The 24564-nt window shown below is 42.3% G+C and overlaps 1 protein-coding gene across 1 annotated transcript; it reads left to right on the forward strand.

The window, feature by feature from the left end:
• Positions 1-3975: 3975 nt before the first annotated feature.
• LOC121915984 (neural cell adhesion molecule 2-like) lies at positions 3976-23481 on the forward strand. The gene is made up of 9 exons (XM_042440681.1): positions 3976-3990; positions 13431-13520; positions 15831-16046; positions 16692-16838; positions 17367-17501; positions 19250-19440; positions 20294-20387; positions 21617-21788; positions 22179-23481. Exons 3-9 carry the CDS (start codon positions 15914-15916, stop codon positions 22237-22239), a joined length of 933 nt encoding a protein of 310 aa, XP_042296615.1. The 5' UTR covers positions 3976-3990; positions 13431-13520; positions 15831-15913; the 3' UTR covers positions 22240-23481.
• Positions 23482-24564: the final 1083 nt, after the last annotated feature.

Here is a 24564-nt window from a genome sequence, read left to right on the forward strand (position 1 = left end):
GGTGACCCACATCAGAATACAGTGAAAAGGGGGACAAAATGAGGAAAATACAAAACTGCTATTTAAAAGAACAAAACCCTGGAATTTATGTATTGAGTTTCAGGAACAAAACTCTGTCCATTCCTCTCCTCTCCCTCCAGTTCAATTGAATGCAAACTCATTTTACATTTTGAACTCCGTTTGCAGCAACTGACGTGCTTTGAGAGTAAAAGGAGAAAGAAGGAGAAGGGGAGGGAAACTGGGACATTTCAAAAGCATCTGAAAAAGTGGGGTGGCAGAGGGACTGTCCCTTGCAAAGTGGGACAAGTGGAGAGTATGAAACATTGCTTTATGTTTCAGAAGTTTTAAAATTGATCTCAAAGTATGCTAGATCTTTTAATAAATATGATTGTAACCCCCCCTCCCCCCCAGATTTCTGTTCCCCTTTTTGGTTTTAAAAGCTTCGGGAAACGTTTACCTCATTGCATGACATTCAGAGTCTGTGGCTTGCCATAAAGGGAGCACATGATACCTAAAACCTCAAGACTAGAGAAAGATGCTCCCCTCACCCTGGGATCCACCTCTGCACATTTTGATATGAAACATTTCAAGTAAGGACAAGATAAGTAAGGGAACAAGGCAAGGTTGCCCTCTCTCATCCCCCAACTCAAAATGTTAAACAATTCAATCAGAGCTACCAATAAAATAAAAGGAACTAGAATTAAAGGTTACAAACATAAACTAAGAGCTTTCACCAATGATATGGTACTTGTACTTGAAGATCCCCTTAAAACATCTGGTGCAAAGCCCTGTTTTGCTTTACATGAAGCAAAAAGAGAGAGGGAGGGAGGAAATTTGCACAGAAAAAAAAGACTTTTTGTGCCAAAATCACTATGCAGAATAATTCCTCAACACATTGGGATGTTCAGATGTGGGGAGAATTCGTTGCTCATTTTTCCCACAGTGGACAAAACGACACACAGACTCTCACATACAAAAACAACAACAACAACACCCTATTGTAGATATTCATCCCCACATGCCAGGACAAAATAGTCAAGGATATAAGTTGCTTGTAGTAAAAGTGGCCCCATACAGACAGGCCAAAATAAAGCTGCTTCGGGTCACTTTGGAGGTATGCTGTTTAAATGATGAATGCGTCCTAAGAGTCCGGAAGCTGCACCAAAGCTGCGCTCCAGTCTTTAGGACTAGATTGTGGCTTTGGTGCGGCTTCTGGATTCATAGGACGCATGCAACATTTAAACAGCATACCTCCAAAGTGACCCGAGGCAGCTTTATTTTGGAAGTCTGTATGGGGCCTATATTTCAAGCTTTAATCTGAACTTAAAGGGAGCTATTTGTTGGTGGCGAACTCACCCTCAAAATAGGTTTAGCACATGGGTTGGTCCATTTATGCTTCAGACCAAAACCCAGAGCAGATGCACTACCTCACTGTTATAGAAACCACCATCAGTTGTATTTTAGTTAGCACCCATAACATCATTTTTTTTTTTTTTGCTATAAAGTCAAGAAATGAATGGTGAGCTTTATGAAGCAATTCTTACAGTCATCAGTTGCATGTCTTGAATGGCACTTTCTTTCAACTTTCCCTGAGCAGCAGCTATTCTCTCAAATGACAGCAGAGGGAGATAGGAAGCAGGCTATTTCATCAGCTCAGCCGAAATCCAGTTTTGCCAAACTACTCTTCTCTTGATGTATATCCAGGTTGTTAGTGAAAATTTGGGTCGCTTCTCTCCCCACCAAAAGTGACACCATCTCCTTGGTATCTTAGGGGAATTATTAGCTTAACAGAAGGCCTGCAAGAGGTGGGTAACTTAACAGCATCTTTTCACCTATGTATACCAGTATTCATTGCAGAGAGACTCTGTTTTAATGAATTAAAATTAAATGGGCAAAGGTGTACACAGTCACACAAAAACAGTGCAATTTTAACAAACATACAAAGGTAATAGGAGGAAAGGTGGGAAAGGCTGGATCGTGAGAAATTGGGAATTATAGAGGAAACATGGTAGAGTTTTATTTTATATGCTAGCAGCCACCAGAACGGTTCATGCAAGATTATGGAAAGGAGAAAACACCCCATACATTTTAGTTTGGATGTGGAAACTTTATGATTTAATTGATAATGATAAATTGACATATTTGATTAAATTTAAGTCACTAGAAACCCCTGGTTTTTGCATCAACAGAAGTGTCCTCCTGCAATTCTGTTTGCTGCCATGTAGGTGGCAGCTTTGGACATGTGAAGCAGTGGATTCTAAAATGCCAAGTTGCCTCTGCTCCTGAACGTTGCTTCGATCTTTTCTAAATAAACAAACCAACATCCTGGTCTTCCAGAAATGTTAAGAGTGAAACATATCAATATGAGGGGAAAAACCTTGCAGACACTGAGATCCTGTTTGTAGCTGGTGAAGCCTAAAGCCCTGGTGGATTAGATATACAATGGTCCCACGGAGATCTAGGAGAGAAGAGGTGGCCAACTGAATGGTGATGTGAGGGAGCTTTCCTGCCAACTCCTGTGCAATCCAATAGGCAATATTGTCTCTTTGGGTTGCGAAGGGGAATGAACGGCACTGTGGGCAGCTGGATAAAAACACTGTACAATGTAGTTAAGCTAGTATGGGAATGGGCAACTGCATCGGGGACAGTTTTCACCCCTCCTGTGTGGCCTGCCCCTGCACTTCCTGGCACACTGGATGTAGCATCACATCACTCCTGACTGCCATTCTGGGCCAGTTTGTGACACACAAAAGGGGTTGGGCATTCTGGTGATGACAGGTTTTCTTTAATTGTGGGCTATTTTGAAGTGAACAGTGCTCTGAGAACTATATCACATAGAATCATAGATGGAAGAGACCATCAAGCCCAACCCCCTGCCATGCAGGAAGATACAGTCAAAGCACCCCGATGGATGGCCATCCAGCCTTTGTTTAAAAACCAACAAAAACTGCAATTAGACATAGGAAACAGCCATTTTGATTTGCGATGACACCTCCGACTTGCAGCAGCTGTGTCCCTGAAGTGTGATTAGGTCAACCTTTCCTTTGATGAGGGAAACTTGTCAGTGAGCTTGCAATTGCACTAGTCCCAGGATTGAAACATCGCTACCAGGGCAGTTGCAATATTGGCAGTGAGGTGGTGTCAGTGACATCTCCTCTTCCCCTGTTCCTACTATCCTTTGCTATTCCCAAGCAGGTTGAATGCCTTTATATTTTAAATTTCTTCTTTGAAAAGCTTAAATTGCTGTAGCAGAGCTTCAGAATTGCATGAATAAGTGAAAGTACAAATAAATAAAATAAACTGAAAGTCATGCTGTGTAGGGCATGGAATAGGGAGGCAAGGTTAAGGGGGAATGAGGAAGAGAGAACAATAATCACAGCCGCCCCAGTAGCATGTTTGAGAAGATGTGTGATGATGGCTGCCCTGAAGCTGGTATTTTCCCCGTTTTTTAACATTTTCAACTGACATGTTGGCTGCAGGAATGGGGCTTGTGTGGTAATGTCTTGAGAAATGGTCTGAAAATTAAATTCAGGACTCAGAGGACTTTGTGGAACAGCTGGGGATCCCGGGAACTGCAGAAGTGAGGTTCAGGGGCTACATCCAGCCCATGTGCTGCATTTTCTGTGTCCCTGAGCTAGCATGATCCTGCTTATGTTGGAATAAAACCAGAATAGGATTCTTGCCAGAAGATGCCTTTAATGCTTCAGAAAGATATGAAAGACATATTTGGGATAAAACTGAAGGAAGATAGTGAGATGAGTTTGTGGAGTATACTAATGTCCTATTCTTCTTCTGCAGTGCTAAGGTTTTTGAGGAAGGAAGGAAGGAAGGTTTCGGTTTCAGAAGGCAATTTCCTTTCCCTTTCTCCATATCCACTGCATCCACAACAGGGCAGCACAAAGCTATTGTCTGAAGATGGCCACACTGGCAAAGAGGAAAACCCAAGCGGAAGGCATTCTCATATTATTAACAGCTGTTACCTGGAAGCAGGTGAGTTGGTTACAAGATGATGTCTTTCAGCCAAGCATTTGCACAATTCTTTTTTTTAGCAGAATGCGCAGCTAGCTCAAAGCCACAGGAAGAAATGTCCATTTGTTGCGGAGGAATGCCACTTGACGGCAGCAATGACAATGTTTCTGCAAGGGGCTGGAGCCCAGAATAAAACTCAGGTGCCTCACTGACTCCTTGCTCTCCTGTCCTAACATTTAAATGCCATTCTCACTTCCAGTACTGGTATCTGGAGCCAGCTCCCTTCCTCTTGTCTAACTTCTACCTTATCTATCCCCATGTTGCCTACTGCGACATCCTGGTTAGGAGTCCCCTTGTCTCCCTCAAAAGAGACACCAAAGCTAAATAATTTACCTCATCTTGGACTCTGTTGTTTCTTTCCCAGACTCCACCCGTTCATAGGGTATCTGTCATCCACACAGGTTTGGAGGTAGCTGGGGAAAGAGGATGCAGCTGAGTAGGAAATGGCCTTGTTTCTGGAAATTTTATTTTAACCGTGAGGCTAAATACAATGGTGCAAGGAGATGCTAGAACCAAGTGCCTCACAACCACAAATATTTGGGAGGGAAGAAGACAGACACCGGGCCAGAGTGTGATGAAGGGTGCATGTCTTCAGCATGGGACAGGCTGTACTAGCTGCACTTCTGCCTCTATCCAGAAAGGAGAATGTGTCCAACCTAGAAGGAGATATTGAACAAATTAATTTCAAATATATCTACTCTATGTGGCTGTACAGACTGGCACTTTGTGCAGGCCTGTATGCACCATGAGGGCTGAGCGTCCACACACTCGAAGTCCTTACCGCATTGCCTGGGGTGCCATTTTGGTGCACGCCCATCCATACAATGTGCGCAATGTTTACGCATACCAGGTGCAGTGCCCAAATGGCACGGTGTGGAAGTGGCTTCATCATGGCACACCAGTGTGCCTATGGCACCTCTTCCAGGATGCAAAAAGAAGCCCCTTTTCAGCTCTTCTTTATGCTCCCTCCAGAGGCGGTGTGCAGTTGCCACGGCCTTCATCTGGGGCAAACAGGGGCGGCATTGAGCTTCCCATCTGTACAGCCCCTTCGTCTCCATTTTTTTAAAAAAAAGTTTATTATAACAGCAAAAGTACAAATAGAAACAAATACACTTTTTTTTAACATAATGGATGGGACTAGAACATCATTGTTATAGATGGTGCTGAATGAGACTTCATGTGCAAGATGAAAACTGTAACAATCCCTGGAGTTGGTCAATCCTAAGCAAATGCCTCTCTAGAATGCATTTCAGACAAATTCTCAGACTCTTCATGCTCACTAATATATTGGATAAAAGAACAGGCTGCCCAGAACACATCCTTACCCCCTATTCCTTGTACAATTCTGGATATAAAGGTTAAGGGCTCAACTAGATTACCTGAAAACACTTGTCCTGAACCTCCTTCTAGTTGATTTTCAAATATCACAGGTCTAAGTGGAAAACTACCAAGAAAGAATAAGATGCTTGAACCAGGATTGCCTTTGTTCAAAGGGGGAGACAGGAGGGTGAAGTCCCTTCAGGATGCATGGAAGCTATTTAAAACAGAATAACAGAAACAAATAAACTGCATAACCACAGACAGGGAACGTGTACAGGAAAAAACAAAAGAAGCTAGTGTTGTTCACCAATAGAATAAAGGAAGCTATTAAATACAAGGAGATTTCTTTTAAGACAGATGGGTGGGGAACCTGTCCAGTGCATGGGAAGTTACTTTCAAAAGTAATTAGTTCTAAGCCCCCCCCCCCATTACTTAGAACCATTATAATTTTAATTTTAAATTAACTTTTCATGTTTCTTTCACATAGCTATAAATGGCCACTTTTGTTGTTTGTTGCAGTTGTCTTCAAGTTGTTTCCAACTGATGGCAACCCTAGGGTGGAGCTATCTGGGGTTTTCTTGGCAAGATTTGTTCAAAGGAGGTTTGCCATTGCTCTTCTCTGTGATTGAGAGCATATGACTTGCCCAAGATCATCCAGTCGGTTTCATGGTTGAGTGGGGAATCGAACCCTGGTCTCCAGAGCCTTAGTCCAACATTCAAACCACAGGAAGGTACTTTCCAAAAGTAATTAGCGTTCAGGCTTTCTAAATTACTTTGTACCATTATAGTTTCATTTTAAATTAACTTTTTCCTGCTTCTTACACATAGGATCAAGGCAGGTTGACTCTAGCTTGGGCTCGTAGTTGGAGTTAGATCAGTGTCTCCAGTTTCTGACTGCTAGAATTCTACTGAAAGGCTATTACAGGGCCATGGTTGCACCACAGTGTCAGACAAGTGAACACAAGTGTCCTTGTGTCCACTTATCTGACCTTCTGATTTGTTTGAGTCTTGGAGACGGATGAACTGAAGCATTGTGGTCAAATCGACAAGACTGTCATTATTTTAGTCCTTATTGTGCTAGGCACTAATCCCTCCCAAGTTATAAAGTAGGAATTGTTTGCCTATTGTGTCTTTTACTGCTTTTACTGTTTAACCAGCCTGCTAATGCAGGTTGTGTGCTCAATTTAGAAGGATGGTTTCTCATCAGGGATAAAAAAAAGCAATGCTCCTGAGTTCTACCCGCCAAAATACACGTAGGCTAATTCCAAATTAATGATATTTGGGAATTGATGTTATTTGGACTCAGAAAACAATGGGGAGATTATTGTGATGCAAGCATCTAGTGCCATCCCTCCCAGGTGATGAGGGGATTCTTTCAAGCTTGGATGCCAAAACAGGTTGGAAAACCATTATCTCCTTTCTCTGAGCACAGTAAACATGGGACAGGGGACAGTAAAGCTAAATAAAGTATCCACCATACAATGGTCTTTGTCGGGAGACAGAAACATCCTGTCTTGTTTTCTTCCCTTCTCTAAGTAATCTTGCTCTTATTGTCCTATCCTTACAGTCCCACCCAGTTGCAAGAGGACAATGTAATAGGGATTTCAGTGATGCCAGGAAAACACCTTGTAAATAAATTTGGCACCAAATATTCAGGACTGGAAAGAGCTCAAACACTGGACCCATTGCCTCCTCCTAACTGAGAACCAAACTTTAGAGTTCAAAAAGCACCCTGACTTCTTATTGATGCTCTACAAACTCTTTGCATCTCAGCCCCATAATTCTGCAGTGGTACAGTCAAGTAATTCTAAGTTGCATTACAAATGCACCAAAGGGGCATACTAGGGTTAGGAAGGGGTATAGTAGAGTTGAGAAGGGGCGTCCCTTCCGGATGCCCCTCAACTCTATTACGGACCCAGTCCGTAACAAATGGCGGCGCCCGTCCACACGGGGGCCGCCATTTTGACATAGTGGACGCTCTGCATCTGCACGTCGCGCAGCGGAAGTGATGTCGTGAGTGCGCGACTAGTGCCTCGCGGCGTCACATCTGGGGAACAGGAAGAAGTGCGATTTTCTCGCTTCTTCTTTGCTGCGTCCGGGAACTGGGCGGTTTGGCTGCTGCGGTTCCCGGACGCAGCAACCGCCGCTGGCGGCAGACCGCCGCTTTTCGGTGGTCTGTAACCCGCCTTAGTCTTTTAAACTATGGTAAGGTCTCACATCCTTTCTCATATTTCAAAACGTGAAGAGGCAGGCTTGCTGTGTTTAGGGAAACAGCAGTAAAAGGAAATAAACAGATGGCCATATTAGAAGATAAAGCTGTCCAAACAGTATCCATGGTCTTTCTCCTGCTGCCTCTCTTCTACTGGTGTAAGTACAGTGACCAATATGATCTTGGCTTCTGCTTGCCAGCCTGGATGTTATAGAATCATATAATCATAAATCTTAGATTTAAAAGTGACTGCAAAGGTCATCTATTCCAACCCCTGCCTTGTAGGAACATACAATTAAAGCACCCCTGAATTATGTCGATCTAATCTCTGTTTAAAGATCCTCAAAGACTGAGAGCCCACCACCTTCTGAGGCAGTCTATTCCACTGTTGAAGCTCTTACCATCAAGATACTATTCCTAACGTTTCGATGGAATCTCTTTTCTTGCACTTTGAACCCATTGCTTTGTATTCTAGCTTCTGGAGCAGCAGGAAACAACCTGGCTCCATCTTTTACATCATGTCTCTTCAGATGATAGTTAAGGATAAATGTCATGTCACCTATCAGTCTTCCCTTCCCCAGGCTAAACATATCCAGCTCCCTAAGTCATTCCTCATAAGGTTTGGTTTCCATCATAAGGCTATGTCTCATTGTATCTGACCATGCATTTCTGGGCTAGGCAGAAGAGTGATGGAATATCCAGTCATCCTCTGTGCCTATGGATGTAAATCTTTGCATTGAGCATCTTCCCATATCATTTCCATGGTATTCTCCCTGCAGTAAGTGAATATAAAGAACTCTGTGCAGTATTCTCCTGGTAGTTGCATTTGGAGATGTCTTTTGGTTATTCTGTGCAAAAATACACTTTTTTGTGTCCCTAAAACATGTGAGCTTTTATTTGTTTGCTCAGGAAATAAGCTGGCTGAGGTCCCATGTTGGTGCCCCATACCACAAATCTCTGCATGCAGAATTACACATAGATTCTACTATGCCTTCCTTGTGCAAAATAGCAAAGTTGTAGAACTAAATACACCATCTAATGCACATCCCCATCTGCAACTGCACCACATGTATAACTCCACTTCTGCAACCTTGAACTAAAAGCAGGCATTCTGCATCAGACAACCATCTGTAAGACATCAACATGAGGAAGACATCAACAGGATTTTAGCCACTGTCTCCTGCTTAGGAAACCCCATTTTTTTTGTGCAAAAGGCATGTCTTGTGTGAAAAAACCTGCACAGAAAACATGCACACATGTGCTCAGAATAATTATTTCAAAGACTCATCAAACTGCAAAATGCTGAGAATCTTGACCAATGTTCTATTCTTCTCATAGAGGGTCCTCAAGCATTGGGAAACTCATTATTTTACAATGTGATGAACAATAATGTATATTCTTTCAGTGCCTAGAATAGAAAGTAAGCAAGCTGGAAGATAAAGGAAGTCCTCCTTCACCATCCAGCATAGAAATGCAATGAACTTCTGCCGGAAGGACAGAGTTCTTCATTTCAGCTTGGCCAGCCCCCAACAGAAGACAAGAAATGCTGGATCAGACTGAAGGCCACCTGCTCCAGCTTTTTAAATAAGCTTTGGTGAACCAGTTGTGTATCTGAATCCATTAACAGGACATGAGTGCAATTGCACACCCCATCTGCCAGCAGCTTGCATTCTTCCATCCTGCAGCAAGTGATATCAAAGTGGTATACTGCAGCTGTTACTCAAGGGGCTATATAGCCAGCTGGACTAGTAGCCACCACAGATAGTACTAGGATTATTGGATTTATCTAATCCTCTTTCAAAGCCATCCAGGTTGACTGTCATCATTACATGTCAGCAAATTCCACAGTTGCACCATCCACAATGACTTCCTTTTATCCGTCCTGAATCTCCTATCATACAGCTTCAGTGGATGACCTTGGTTCATGTATTATGAGAGAGGAAGAAAAACTGCTGTTATTGCTTGTTTTGCAGCTGAATATATTTTGGGGCTTTTAGTCTCTTTCTGTTGTGATGAATGATGGTCCTGGAGTTTGCTTCCCTTAGTGTTGTTCAGAGTGCTGCTACACTGGCTGGCCTGTTAGCATCTCTAACATGTGTGCATGCCATCACAACCTGGCAAGGTGGGGCATTGTTTGGAAACATCAGATATGGATATAAGGGTTGGAATGACGGTGTTCTTCCAGATATTTGATAGTGATCAGGGAAAAGCAAATCTATTTTTGTAAAGGAAATCCATCTTCCAACCCTGTCTTTCCTGCTCTTCCCTTTATTTGCACAAACATCCCATTTCCTTGAGATTGTAGATCCTTTGGAGTTAAGGATCTATTTTTTTAAATATGTAACTACCCTAATGCTTGTCATTGTGATGGGTGGAGAAAGTTTGTATAGGGAATTTGGAGTCTCCCAGAGACACACTCATGATGAATTATTTTATTATATAGCAGTGATTCTTAATCTTTTCTTCACCTCAGACCCTCATACCTTGGAGCACCAAGACGTAACTCAAGATTTTAAACCCTAAAATGCATCAAAGACTTATTTAAATTGGAGAAGTCAAATCTGGCCATGGAGCTGTGCTCCTAAGGACTGGAGCACAGCTTTGGCACAGCTTCTGGCCTCTTAAGATGTGTGTGTCATTTAAACAGCATACCTCCAAAGTGACTTGAAGCAGCTTTATTTTGGCCTGTCTGTTGGGGCCCTATATCTCTTTGAATGATCCCATTAGGGTTTTACAATCACCTGGAGAGACCTTTCTCTCTGTTTCATCACCTTCTCAGGCTTATTTGGTGGGAACTCAGATGTTGGGGTTGCTCAGATTATGGAACTCCGTCCCAAGAGAAGCAAGAATGGCCCATCCTTGCTGTCTTTCTGGCAGCAAGTTGAAGCATGTTTGTGCCACTAGGCCTTTACAAATGGTTGTGTGTTGTTGGGAAATTTAGGAGAATTAGCATTTTTTGTGTCATGATAAATAATGGAACACAGGGCTAAAATCTCTGTATCTCGCCTGCTGCTGAAGACAATATTGGCTGTAGCTCCCACGTCAGTGGGGCAGTGAGCTGGCTTTATTTTAAAAGGAGCTATCCAAGGTGCTAAACCTGTTTTTTGGGGGTAGAGCTTAGCACATTGGATAGCGCCTTTAAAGTTCAGACTGTAACCAGGACCAGATTCAGCACCCCGCTGAAGTGAGAGTACTCAGCCATCATTGGCTAAAGACCTAGGAATTGAAAAGTGTATATATCTCTCTGTGTGCATGAGAGAGAATGAGAAAACTGTCTGTCAGGATGCCCTGTGAACCTTACTACATCCAGTCCCTTTTTTGATGTTCATCTTGGGAGTGTTGATGCTTAAGTACCTATGTACAAGATGCATGCCTCAGCAGGTGCAGGCAAGCCTTTAAACTTTGCAGCAGCACACAGAAAGATCTCATTGCAAGAACTGATAGGGAGCAGGGAGCAACCACAAAAGCCACAACAACGCAAAAATTTGTGCTTGCTGACCAGTGGGGAACAGAAAATCAGATTCGTGTGGAATGGAATCTCCTAGTAGAGAATGTCGCTGGCTGTTTGGAGCTGAAGAAAAATGTTCCACATTGCAACATTTTGTTGCAGGTTTCATGCAGAGTAAAGCTTACATGACAAATTCCAAGATACAAAATCATTGATGACTGAAACTACAGGGGGGAAAGTCTATGCATATGTTCATTTGAACATATGCATATAGAAAGGCTCCTCTGTCAGGAGTGCTTTGATTGTGCATTCCCGCATGGCAAAGGGGTTGGACTGGATGGCATTTGTGGTCTCTTCCAACTTGATGAGTCTATGAAATGTCCAAATACCCTCACACATGATGTCCCCTCCCTTTCTAAAAGGACAGGTTTATATTAGTGTTTTCCCTTTTCTTGCCTTGTTCCCCACCCAACCTAGCTTCCTGCTTCAACCCTCTTCTTCTTCCCCTCAACTTGTTTCCTGTCACAGGGCACAGATATGACAAAAGAAAAAGTAAGATGGGTAGATGGGTGGGGGAGATGCTTTATAAATAATCCAGGAGGACCTGTTCCCAGATGCTGGTGCTGAGAGACAAGCATACCCAATAGATCCACCTCACCTTATAGGATGGAACCAGGGAGGTTTCTCATTTTGATTTTTGTAGCAGGTAAGTCCAAGGATTCCTGTCTACAGAGTGGGGTGGCTTTTAGCTCTGTTGAGGCTACAGCCTCCTAGTCATTTAACCTGCCCCAGGTTTATTTAATTCCTATTGATTAAATTAAGATAGACTTTCTCAATCTGATTCCTTCCACATGCTCTTGGTGACAAAAGTCTCCTTCCTTGGAGGTCTTTAAACAGAGTCTGGATGGCCATCTATCAGGGATGCTTTGATTGAGAGTTCCAGCATGGCAGAATGGGGTTGGACTGGATGGCCCTTGGAGTCTCTTCCAACTCTACGATTCTATATGATTCTATGACAGCCTTTCTCACCGCCATCCTGGCCGAGGAGTTATAGTCTACAACTTTGGGAGGGCAGCATGTCAGAGGAAGGTGATTTTAAAAAAGCAAGTGGGACCTGCAACAAAAGTTTGTAGTATGGAGTACACTTCTGGGGGTCAGGCGGGTTTAATCCTTTGCGCTAACATGAGGTGGATGTCTAGTGTTTAAGATGATCTGATTCTAGCAATTTGTAGCTTCTTTTTTTGTTTTCAGGTTAGCTGTTTTAAACTCATCTGATTGTGTTTTATGGCTGCATTTTTGTTCTGTTTTAAGTATGTGTTGATTTTTTGTTTAAGCTGCCTTGTAGACTTTCAGTAAGCATATAAATATGGCTACTGTTGCTGCTGCTGCTAATAAGAATTTGGAAGGTGTGCTTAAGCTATCTGATATGGAGGACAGGCAATTCCTGCACCCCCGTTTGCCAGGAACCAGTATCATATTTGTTCCCACTGGTTAAAATTCTTTCTTTTCTGGAAGCTCTCCAGGGATCAGAAGCAGATGGCTCAGGGACCAGCACTGGTCAGTGGACCACCACTTTGGATAGCACTGTTCTAACTGATGGCATAACTAGCCAAATGGAAATAACTTGGTCCAGTTTACCCTACCAGACCTCTTCCATGGATCCCATATTGGTTTTGTTACCGGCCCATCTTAGTGCCCAGGCACCAATGAAAGGGTCACATTGTTCCATCTCCTATATTAGTTTCTTGAGAAAAGAGCGACCCTTGAGAATACAGAGATTGACCATTCCTGTTCTGGCGGTCTCCAGAATAGCCAAAATCACAAGTGTCTCAGGCTGTATCCGAACTGCAGAAATAGTGCAGTTTGACATCGCTCTGCCCATGGCTCAATGCTATGGAATCCTGGAATTTGTAGTCTGTTGGGGCACTAGAGCTCTCTGACAGAGAAGGCTAAATATCTCACAAAACTACTTTAGAATTTCATGGCATTGAGCCCTGGCAGTTAATGCAGTGTCAAACTTCATTAATTCTGCAGTGCAGATGCAGCCCCAGATTTCTTAGATGAAAGGCTCAGATCTAGTTCTATGAAACAGGGTCCCAGATGGTAACTAGTTCCTTTTATCTACTCACTGACTAGCAGTGATAGATCAAAAAGTTGTGAACTAGGGTGGTTGTTTCTGCTTTTGGACTAGATGTGTCAGGATGCTCATAGATACAGACAGTGCAACTCAAACTGGTGGTACCTGGACCTGTGCCAATCTGTCCAAATGCATCTGAGGAAGTAGACTTAAGTTTATGAAAACCCATGCTGCCAGCTTCTTTCAGTTAGTCTCAAAGGTGCTACGAGATCGCTCTACATACTGATTCCACAGACTAACCCAGCTATATCTTTGAATTCATGTTTCATGTTTCTCTTCTCTTCTAGGAAGTGTCCACTGTTCAAAAGAAGCTCTGGAGATTATCCCAAGCAATGGGAATGTGGAGTTGGGCCAGAAGGCGTATTTCTTATGCAAAGGTGAAAGCTAATAACTACGGAGGGTATGTACAGGCATGCATAAAAACAGGAGCCAGTGGAATATTTTTGTCTGCGTGAGATGAACTCAGATGCAGGGTAAAAATTTTCATGTAGAAGATGCCACATTCAGCATGGGAATTGATCAGTAAATTTTTTTGGCAGTTTCTCATTTGTTCAGTCTTAAATCTATTTTATCTTCCTTGACACTTTTATAAGAACCGATCTCTTTGAAAATTCATATGCATCCCTACACATTCATTGAAACAGCTCCACTGGCTCCCGGTTTTGGATACAAAGCTGCATCTGTTTGGTGCAATTTGTAGGGAGATGCATATCAATTTTCAATCAGATTATCCTTGTAAAAGAGCCAATTAATGTGTGATTGAGAACAGAATGACAGCACTGAGAGAAATGAGAACTGTGAACCAAATGCCTTTTGGTTCACATATTAGTACAACATGTGTGAATTAGGAGGGTTCCCATTAGGATTCAAACAAATCCCTCTTCAGCCCAGCATCTCTAGGAAGTGTAGAGATCTTTCATTTTTGGGAGCTGTTGCAAAATGCAGGGTTTTCATTGCAAAATGTTGCAAAGCAATTGCAAAGCGTTGGCACAGGTTTGGAATGAACTGAGCAAATGTGGATTTTGAGGTGTTTACTAGGAACACTAGGTTGATGATCTATCTAATCCACAGCTTAGGGGAACATTGCAAAACATGGGTTTTCATTGCAAAATGTTGTAAAAATACATTGCAAAATGTTGGCACGAGATTGGAGAGGATTCCAAAATTGTGGGTTCAGAGTTAAGAAAGCTGATGGACCAATGGTCTGATTCAGTATAGAGCAGCTTCTTACAATGTTATTCTTTTTCCTTGCCTTGTCACCATTTTTTTTTATGGGTGCCTTGTCTTTCCAAGAAAAAAATCTTCAAAATATCTTTCAATATGTACTCTGGTTTGTTGTACAGTTAGGGAATCTGTCCCCTTTCAGATGTTGTTGGACTACACATTCCATCAGTGGTTGATGGGAGCAAGTATCCATCAACATGCTGGATTTAAAATTATGAACTCTTTGGGAAAATGAAGAATCGTGTCTTGAGATGTCACAGATTCTCAGCCAATGTTCTGCAAAGTCTCCTTTTTGTTTCAGAGCAGCTGAAATTGTTTTTCTCTGTACTCTAATTGTACATAGACAGCAAGGTGGCGAGTGTAATCTTGAGAGCAGAGTGGCTCCTGTTTTTAGGCATGTCTTTAGAGAACCGGAAACTCATGGTCCAAGCACAGGTGTGTCTTCCACTCCATGCATGAACCATGGACTACCCCTAGTTTGGACAGGGTAGGCATAGATATCTGGACTCCCAGTTCCCAAATATCTCAACCAACATGGTCAACAATCAGGGGGTATGGAAACATTGTCTACAACATCTGGCGACGACCAGGTTGGCTAACCCTGGTATTTCCTTGAAACATTCAACCATCTTTTTATCCATCCATATCTATCTATCTATCTATCTATCTATCTATCTATCTATCTATCTATCTATCTGTTGATCAAGTGTAGTGTAGCGGGTTGGAGTGTTGGATTCGGATTCCAGGAGATGATTCAAATCCCCATTCAGCTATGCAAGTCCAATGGATGACTTCTCTCAGCCTCAGACGAAGGTGATGTCAAACCTCCTATGAATACATATTTCCAAGGAAATCCTATGAGAGAGTCACCGCAAGTTAGAGTTATCTCAGGAGTGTAGCTATGGAGGAGGGAGAAATGAAGCATTTGCCCCACATAAGAATTCTTCCCCCTCCAAATAAAATTTTCCTTCATGTATCCAAATTTACAGTGTCACAGAGAGTGAGACGCTAAAAGGCATTCACACATAAAACTCTTATATTTCCTGTGCTGACATTCTCCTTGTAGCTTCGCCTGCCCCTTGCTTTTTCAAAACTGTATTTCTAACTGCTCACCTGAAATATAAATTCCTGTAAAACAAGACTTTTACGGACTGAAGAAAACATTCATTTTGGGGGTTAGAATTTTTATCTGGGGGATAAAACCTTCATCCTCCCCCATAACTCACCCTGAGTGAACTTGATACACATAGCACCTTCCTTCCTTCCTTCCTTCCTTCCTTCCTTCCTTCCTTCCTCCCTCCCTTCCTTTTTCTTTCTTTCCATCATTTGTCATGGTTTGGTTTTGCTGAAAGACAACATTGCCATTATTTACCTGTCTATTTACCTGATGGATTAGTTCTCTGTCATTCCCCCCTGTGACCAGTTGTATAAGTGTGTATTTTAAACCCTCTTCTACTTGACAGTGAGAAAAGGTGGAGAGGCTACCTTGACATGGATCGACCCTGAAGACACTGAAGTTGATGAGAATTCAGAGCCATACAAAGAGATGCCTGTTGATGAACTCTCCAAGGGGCTGGAGATGACTCTGTCAGATACCCAAAAGGCAGGGATATTCACATGCAAGGGGGAGTTTGAAACTGGAGGGACTGCTACTGCCCAGATCAGAATCAACGTGATCCGTAAGTGACTGTGACATCTCACTGGGGTTTAATTCATATTCTGAGGGAAATATAGATCATTCCTCTATACAGAGGAAGGTGTGGCAAATTACTCCCTACACATACAGCTTTCAAAAATTGTAATGAATTTTAGGCACTTGTGAAGTCAAAGGCTTTCATGGCCCGCATCCATGGTTTTTTGTGGGTTTTTCAGGCTATGTGGCCATGTTCTAGAAAATTTTCTTCCTGACGTTTCGCCAGCATCTGTGGCTGGCATCTATACATATATCCATTTTTATCTCTTGGTTTACAGAGCACAAGTGCCACATGAATTTTCATTGACTATTTGGAGGGCTACATTTCAGTGATGGGCAGGGCCCAAGACATATGAATAGGGCCAGAATTTCTGGATATTTCAGATGAAATCTCATGCTGCTAATAATTAAGCTTTAAGGGAGGCATTTCAATCTTTTTGAATGGGGGAAAAAAAAATCTCTTTTTAACTTTGGGAAATCATCCATGGGTGAGGGAGGGTGGCTATTGGGGAAGAGTAGATTTGGCTCCAGGATGATAAAGGAGTAGAGTCTCCTCTGCCCCTTCTCATGACAGTGCCTTCATAACATGATACCCTTAATTTTGAATTTTATCTCATGTTGCGATCTATAGAGAAACCCACATTTGTGACTAAAATCGAGCCCGTGAAAGATGTTCATGAAGGCACAAGTGTCAGTTTAAATTGCCAGGCTGCAGGGATTCCACCACCGACAGTCAGATGGATATTTGAAAACCAGGACCTCAGTACTATTGAGGATGGTAAGTAGGAAAATCCAAGTAGAGGTGCCCATAGATCTGGAGTGGGGAACTTTGGGGGCTTGAGGGGCTTCACTGAATCCATCTGGATTCTAAACCATCTGGGAGCTTCTCATTTTGTGGTAGTCATATGATAGCATTGATCTATAGTACAGAATAGTACCAGAGACCCCTATTGAATCATAGAGTCCTATCAGTGCTGCCTCCTTGCCTTCCAAAAGGAAAAAAGAAAGAGGCCTTTTTCTTGTTTTTCTGTGGTGCTGACAGTGTTTGGCAGCAGTTTCTTAACAGTGGTGCCAAATGAAGACACAATATTGGCCAGGAAAGGGGCTTTGTGCCATCCACAGGCCATATATTGCCCATCTCTGCCTGTTCTCACAAGTTGCCAATTACTCTTCTTCCTCTTCCTCCTCTGTCTTTGTCTTTACCTTCATCATCTGTTTATTTGGGACTCAAAGCAGCTTACAATTTAAAAAAGAACAATGCAGCTCAAATATACAAAAGGTGAACCATCTCCATTTGGCTTGGCAGGACGAATCGCTGTTGAACATGGGATACTGGCGATAAAGGAAACCAGACCTACAGATGCCGGTGTCTACACCTGTGAAGCCAGGATTGAAGAGCGGAATGAAGTGGTTTCCGTAAACGTCTCTCTCAATGTGAAATGTAAGATATGTTTTGGGGTCTTTACTGTAGTGGCAAATTAGGAGCATTGGTCAAGGTTCTACATGCCATTTTGAGTGAAGTTGGGGATGAATTAGCAATGAAGTACTGGAAGCATGGAATGCATATTTCTGTTGATCTGATAGAGAAGGGTGCTAAATACTGGTGTTTCAGATGATCAGCTGGGATATCTACTGGATGTCTTCTTTCTATTGACATGATATAGGACACAGATAGAGAAAACCTTAGCCTTTGAGGTGCTTTGGACTACAGGTCTCACAGTCCTTGACTGTTTCCATGCTGGAGGGGCTGATGGGAGTTACAGTGCAAAAGAATTTGAGGAGGAAAATATTTCCCACCCCAATACAGTGAAAGTTGGGATCTGTACGTATCTGTTACAACAGTTTCTCCCAGCCCTGCATTGTTTGAGGTGTGCTTGATTACAAATCCCATCAGCCACATTCAGCATATAGGAATAATAACCCATCACATCTACAGCACACCACTTTGGGAAAAGATAGATTAGGGAGGTCCTAAAAGGCATGCTTTTTGTTTGGAATATGCTACAGTCTACCTCCACATCTGTCCAAAGAAGTTGGTTATAACCATAGCAAACAGTAGGACAAATCTGATCATGCATCAGGAGTATTACAGGTTTCCCTGGGCTCTACCAAGGAAAGCAAACCTCTTACATGTTGAAAATCAGTGCATCAAGGTTTAGCCTAGAGCCCCGAGAGGCATGAAAAAATTGCACACAGTGGTTTATAGGTTTGTAAGTGGGACTTTCAGATACACCATCTGATGCCTGAAGTTGTACAGATAACCATATGCAGAAACTGGACTGGATGAAGGTCCTGCAATTTACTTTGGGCTCATCAAGGTTCTATTGTTAGATGTGACAGTCAACAAAATACCTCCTTTCTGGCACAAGAGGAAACTGTGGGAGTAGGAGGCACAGTCTTTTTCTCCACCCACATGTTGTTGTGTGTCTTCAAGTCATTTCTGACTTATGACAACACTAAGGCGAACCTATTGCAGGGTTTACCTAACAAAATTTGTTAAGAGTGGGGTTGCAGTTGCTTTTGCCTGAGACTAATGTGACTTGTCCATGTTCATGCAGTAGCTTTCCATGGCTGAGCAGTGATTCAAACCCTGGTCTCCAGAGTCAGAGTGCAAAGCTCAAACCATCACACTACACCGGCTCTCCAGAACCTACTCCTCAAAATGTGACAAAGCAACTGCATTAGACTGGAAAAATCCATCTGAGTGCTGTTGCTCCACTTTCAGCTCAATTCATGTTTCTTTCTTTAACTGTTTGAAGAACCCTAGGACTGGAACACACCTTAATAATGATTATTGATAACAGTATTTTTATCAAGTACAGTACAATAACATCCAAAATCAACAAAACAACAAAAATGCACAACATATATGTACACTGATTCTTCGTAATACTATGTGTTTCCTGCACCATGTTTAAAGGGCATATGTGATCCTAGAGGGGTAAGAAAAAACAGCATAAGCTGTAGCTATACAGGGAAGACAGAGCAAGGTGATGATGATGATGATGATGATGATGATGATGATGATTAACATTTATTTATAGCGTGCTGTAGAATTTGCACAGTGCTTTACATAGTAGAAATCATAATGAAATAAGAATAAAAACCTGCGGGATGGCGTACAATCTAAAGCTGAGTTAGTTTAATTGAGTAACCAATGCTAAATGCTAACCTGAGTTGCTTTTTCAGTCACTCCAAGGATAGAGCTCCCTACAGATCAATCATTTGTCACCCAAATTGGGAATCCCACTCAACTCAACTTCACCATCTTAGCCAACCCCTCCCCTGTTGTCTCCATCTCTTGGAAGGGGAAGGTTTTTGAAGATGCTGATATCAAGAAGATGGCAGAGAGCCAAGATAGATATCTGTACTTCTTTGAGGTGAGACATGTCATTCACTGGGATGGGAAGGAAAATGATAAATCCTTGACATTTTGGGTGCCCATAAAGACATGTCTATTTTTGATGTTGTGCAAGGAGGTATTCACTCGATCCTTATGCAATGCCCTAAGCAACCTACCAGACAGCTGTCAGGCTAGAAGTAGGGAGGCAATGAGGCAGCACCTGCCCAGTAGCCAATTCTGCTGTCTGTACATGAAAGGTGGCATCCTGTTAGTGGCATATGCAAGTTAACCGTACACCAGTGTATACCTATTTTTGGTTGCTGTGAAGATTATTCCTTTTATTCCTCCACAGTAACCGACAGTGCCCCTTGGACCTACTATACAGCTGCCGAAGCCCTCACATGGTCATTCCATGCCTAGTGGAAAGTGGGCTGGGAGGAATCACAGAAGTGTTTGGCTATGACCCAGGGTAGATGGATGTGAAATTATTGCATTGCCTGCTAAGATCCCCAGAAGACCCTTGCATACCTCATGGAAGATGTGGGTTCAATGGCCCTATGTTAGGTCCAGGGAAAAATAAAGGACTTAGCATAGTATAGTTCTGCATCTGGAACTTATATGCTATGCTAAGCCACATAGGACTGCAATGCAGGGTGTTATGCTGTGCAGTCTTTAATCCAGGATCTCAGCCAGAGGCATATAACTATCTTCCACCTCAATGAAAATGGGATTTAATTTAGGACCAAACCAATTTCTGGAGAGGCGGATGAGTCCGTTAATGTGTAAATGATCCATGTTTGCTGGAGGACTGTGGGAGCTGTAGCTCCAAAAGTGATACAAGACATTGTACCAGGAAGGGATATTAATTTTTGTTAATGTGCTCATTCCAGTTCACTCCAGCATCACAAGAAGATATTTCAGAACTCTTCATAACGGCTGCCAATGAACTGGGCAGCACTGAGAAGACAGTTGCTCTTCAAGAAGGTGAGCTATAAATGTTCCATCTTTAACTGTTGGATAGGAATCAGGATGTTTACAGTGGGCCCTTGGTATCCATTTGCATTTGGTTCCAGGACCCCCAGTGGATACCAAAATCCATGGATGCTCAAGTGCCATTAAGTACAATGGCATAATAAAGTGGTGTCCTTTATATAATTAGAAAACCAAGGTTTGCTTTTTGGAATGTGTGTGTGCGTTTAAGCCATGGATGCTTGAATCCATGGATATGGAGAGCCAACTTCATATTAATATTTAAACAAGGATTAGCAACTCATGAATCCTAGATCCTTCTCTTTTTCCTCCTCCCCTCGACTTTTTCCAGTCTCAAGGCAGCTTAACAAACAGATACAGCTTAAAGTTTACATCATACGAAAGTTAAAAAATATATAATTAAACTATCACTAACATTAGAAACAATTAAAAGCATAGCCATTAAAAAGAAAACCAACGTAAACACACAATACAACACATAAAATGCAATTTTTCTGGTAAAGGTATTCCCTGTTGACAAGGCCCATTCACACTACAGAATTATAGTGCTCTTGTTCCACTTTAACTGCAATGGCTATGGGATCCTGGAATTGGCAGTTTAAAGGAGGGCATTAAAAATCCTCAGCCAGAGAGCTCTAGTACCTCTCCAAACTACAAACCCCAAGATTTCACATATGAGAATGAAGGGGAAATGTACATTTCTTGTAGGAAGAACCTATGTGTGTGCTATATAATGAAATGCATCCACAGAGGCTAGCCCAAGATTACATCTACACTGTAAAATTAATGCAGATTGACACTGTTTTTACCGCCATAGCTCAATGCTATGAAATTCTGGGCTTTTTAGTTTTGTGAGATGGTTAATGTTCTGTGGCAGACAGCTCTGGTGCCACAACAAACTACATATTCCAGGATTCCATAGAATGGAGCCATGCCAGTTAAAATTGCATTAATTCTGCAGTGTAGCAAGAGCCCAAGGCATTCCAAGGGTGCATCTGCACTGTAGAAATAATGCAGTTTAACACCACTTTAAATGCCATGGTTTCACCCTATAGAATCTTGGAATTTGTAGTTTTTTGAGGCACCAGTTTAAAGTGGTGTCAAATTGTATTATTTCTGTAATGTAGATGCACCCTAAGATGTTATGTACTGCGTGGAACTGGGAACAGCACAGGGACTCTGCATATTTGCATTTGCAAACAGAGGTTCTTCTTTTGTTCCAGAGAAAGGTTTGGGCACAGGCAGCATCTTGGCCATAGTGCTTGCAATCCTCCTGGTGATCTTGCTGGTGGTGGATGCATCTTGCTATTACAAACGCCGCCGCGGCTTGCTGATGTACTGCAGAAACAATATCCTGGACAAAAAATCATCCAGGACAAGTGCTGAAAACAATGGGTGAGTTTGTATGGAGGAAATAAGGATGGGCACAATAAAAAATGGAAGGCAATGGTAGAAAGGGCAATGACTGGCAATCCCATCTTGTCCTCTGTAAAGGTCTAGGTTTGCCAGGTGTTCCTTATTAAAAGGAAAGTTCATTATTTGAGGGCTGGAAGGTTTATCTTTATAGAATCATACAAGAAGCATAGGGCTGGAAGGGATCTCAAGGCCCATCCAGTCCAACTCCATGCCATTCAGGAACACACATTAAAGCACTCCCAAGAGATGGTCATCCAGCCTCTGTTTAAAAATCTTCAAATGTATCCTCCCACAGAAACAAACTGGTTGAAGTACTCTCTTATCAGTCTCTCCTCTCTTTATTTCATGTTTATTTCCTTCTTTCTACAGGAAAATGCTTTCAAAGTCTGGAAAGAGCACCGTGGTGAATGTCTCTGGCATTGAGGCCTGATGAAGAGAGAGTGTGAGGACCCTGCATTATGAAATGCTGAGGCTGTGTAGTGAAGTCTGGATTAGTGGTAGAGGGCAAAGAAACCAAAAGCTTCCCTTTTGCCATGTGCCCTTCACACCCTCCATCTTCACTTATGATCCCATGGTGGTTCTCCTCCATTAGAACCAATATCAGGTAGCACCCATGGCATATTAATTTCTCTACAACCACAGTATTTGAGGGTAACAAAATACCAGTAGTTCCTCATCTCGCACCCCTGGCTCTTCTTGCTTCAACAGTGTTGCTTTTAAAGCACAAACCTTAGTATGTCTAGAATCCTGTTGGTGACATATGCAGACATAATCCCCAGTTTCACATGTATGTGTGTGTATATATATATAGACATCATGGAAGAAGGTATCCTGTACCTCCTTGTGCAATATTCCTCACTGCAGTGTGAAACAGAAGCTGGCTAAATTGTGGGTTCAGTTACATCCTCTTGGCTACCAGTTGGTTGTGGGAGTAAACCAAGGTATGTTCTGGCTCCTCCTATACACACAGAAAAGAAGGAGTAATCTTATGCTTTGGGAAGCTGGGACATGCCTATGCATTCCCCTGCAGCTGATCTTGGCTACACCACACAGCCATGGGATTCCAAGATTTAATTCACGCAGAAATAAGAATACCACACTTTTCCAATCTGTGATCTATGTGGAGGAACTCCATGAATCTTATTGTAACCATGCTTTCCACCATGAAGTGGCCCAGGGAAGAGGGATGACCTGTAAAATTAGAAATGAAATAACTCTTGAAACAGTCTAATACTAAACAGAAACACGGAGCAATGGCAATGATTTAATCATAGAGAGAAATATGGGCTGAACAAGTGTCCCATTAAGTGGTGAACTGTCCACAACAACAATGAGCAGACACCCTTCTCATCGATTGTTTGCGGATGCTACCAAATTCCTTATGAAAAATTCATCTTGAAATAAACCATTTTGCTGAAATATAATCATGTTTTGAGTGTGAAAAGAGAATAAAGCCAGCCTCTGAGGTATTTTCTCAGATTGAAAGTGGGTTTTTTATTTGTGGGTTTTCCTCTTTCATGGGGATCCTGTGCCGCTAACCCCAGCTTAAGTGGATGGCCCACTGTATATTTCTGTAGGTTGTAGATAGTTTTGTTTGCATCCACTTTGCTCCTTCTTTACTATAAGCAAGGATCTGGATTGTGTCTAATTGCCGTTGTGCTATATCATGCTTTGTAGTTAGGCCTTCAGTGTTTACAAACTTAAACACAATTAATTCAAAGTCACACTGCATAGTAGCCTGCAAAACACATGATGCAGCATGGCCATTCTGTGAATGGAACACTTCAGTTTATTTTATTTATATTCCACTATTCTCTCATATGGGGCCCATGATTTCACATGTATGTGAAAGCTACAAAACCTGCATGTGAAAACTATAGAACCCATAATAGAGTGCGATTGTGATTACACTATATATAGGTGTAGTAGACAGCCTCCTTGGATTGGGGTGGAAAGGAGTAATAGAGTTGAGTGTCAGGTGTCATACATTACTCTCTCGCTGCATCATACAGCTTCCCTGGTTTTCAAAGTGCTGTTGGAGTATAGCACCATCTATTGCTCAATAGAAGAGCCAGCATTGTGTAGTGGTTTGAACATTGGACTAGGACTCTGAAAAGCAGGGTTTGAATCTCTGTTCAGTCATGAAAACCCACTGGGCAAGGCACACTTTCTCAACCTCAGGAGATGGCAAAGGCAACCCCCTTCTGAAGAAGCTTGTCAAGAAAACCCCTTGATACATTTGCTGTAGAGGTGTCATAAGTTGGTATTGATGGCACACAGCAACAAACTGTTCAATAGATGGAGGGCAACAGTAGAAGTTGATGCACAAATCTCACCTGAGTAACCAGGTGAGATTTGTGCATCAATTACATTTTTGTCCAAAGATCTACACAAAAAGAACATTGCACATTCGGGAGATTGTCACATTGACAAATAACCTGACTATTCCCCAATGGGATGCAGCCGGGCTGTTCACAGCCAGTGTGTCACAACAAAGAAGCCCTTACCTGTTCTTCACATCATGTATTCACAAGAGGAATGCCTCCTGGACAGACCTCAGTGGTCTGATGCTATTGCTGGATGTTGCTAGGGGATAACTCCCAACAGAATTAGCAAGGATACCAGAGATGAAGAACTGCAGTCCAATTGTATCTGGAAAGCTGTACTTTTCTAAAGGCCGCTCTCATTCCTTAACTGAAGATGTCAAAGACTGAAGCAGGTCCATTAGACAGGCAAAACTCACCTCCTACCACTG

This window comes from Sceloporus undulatus, chromosome 9 (genome assembly GCF_019175285.1).
Source record: "Sceloporus undulatus isolate JIND9_A2432 ecotype Alabama chromosome 9, SceUnd_v1.1, whole genome shotgun sequence".
In the NCBI taxonomy this organism is placed as follows: Eukaryota; Metazoa; Chordata; class Lepidosauria; order Squamata; family Phrynosomatidae; genus Sceloporus; species Sceloporus undulatus.

Excerpts from the sequence above, each read along its gene's own strand:
- LOC121915984 (XM_042440681.1), top strand. The coding sequence starts at position 15,914 with ATGCCTGTTGATGAACTCTCCAAGGGGCTGGAGATGACTCTGTCAGAT. Across the intron at positions 17,502-19,249 it reads CGTCTCTCTCAATGTGAAAT|TCACTCCAAGGATAGAGCTC; the intron begins GTAAGATATGTT and ends TTGCTTTTTCAG. Across the intron at positions 21,789-22,178 it reads ACAAGTGCTGAAAACAATGG|GAAAATGCTTTCAAAGTCTG; the intron begins GTGAGTTTGTAT and ends TTCTTTCTACAG.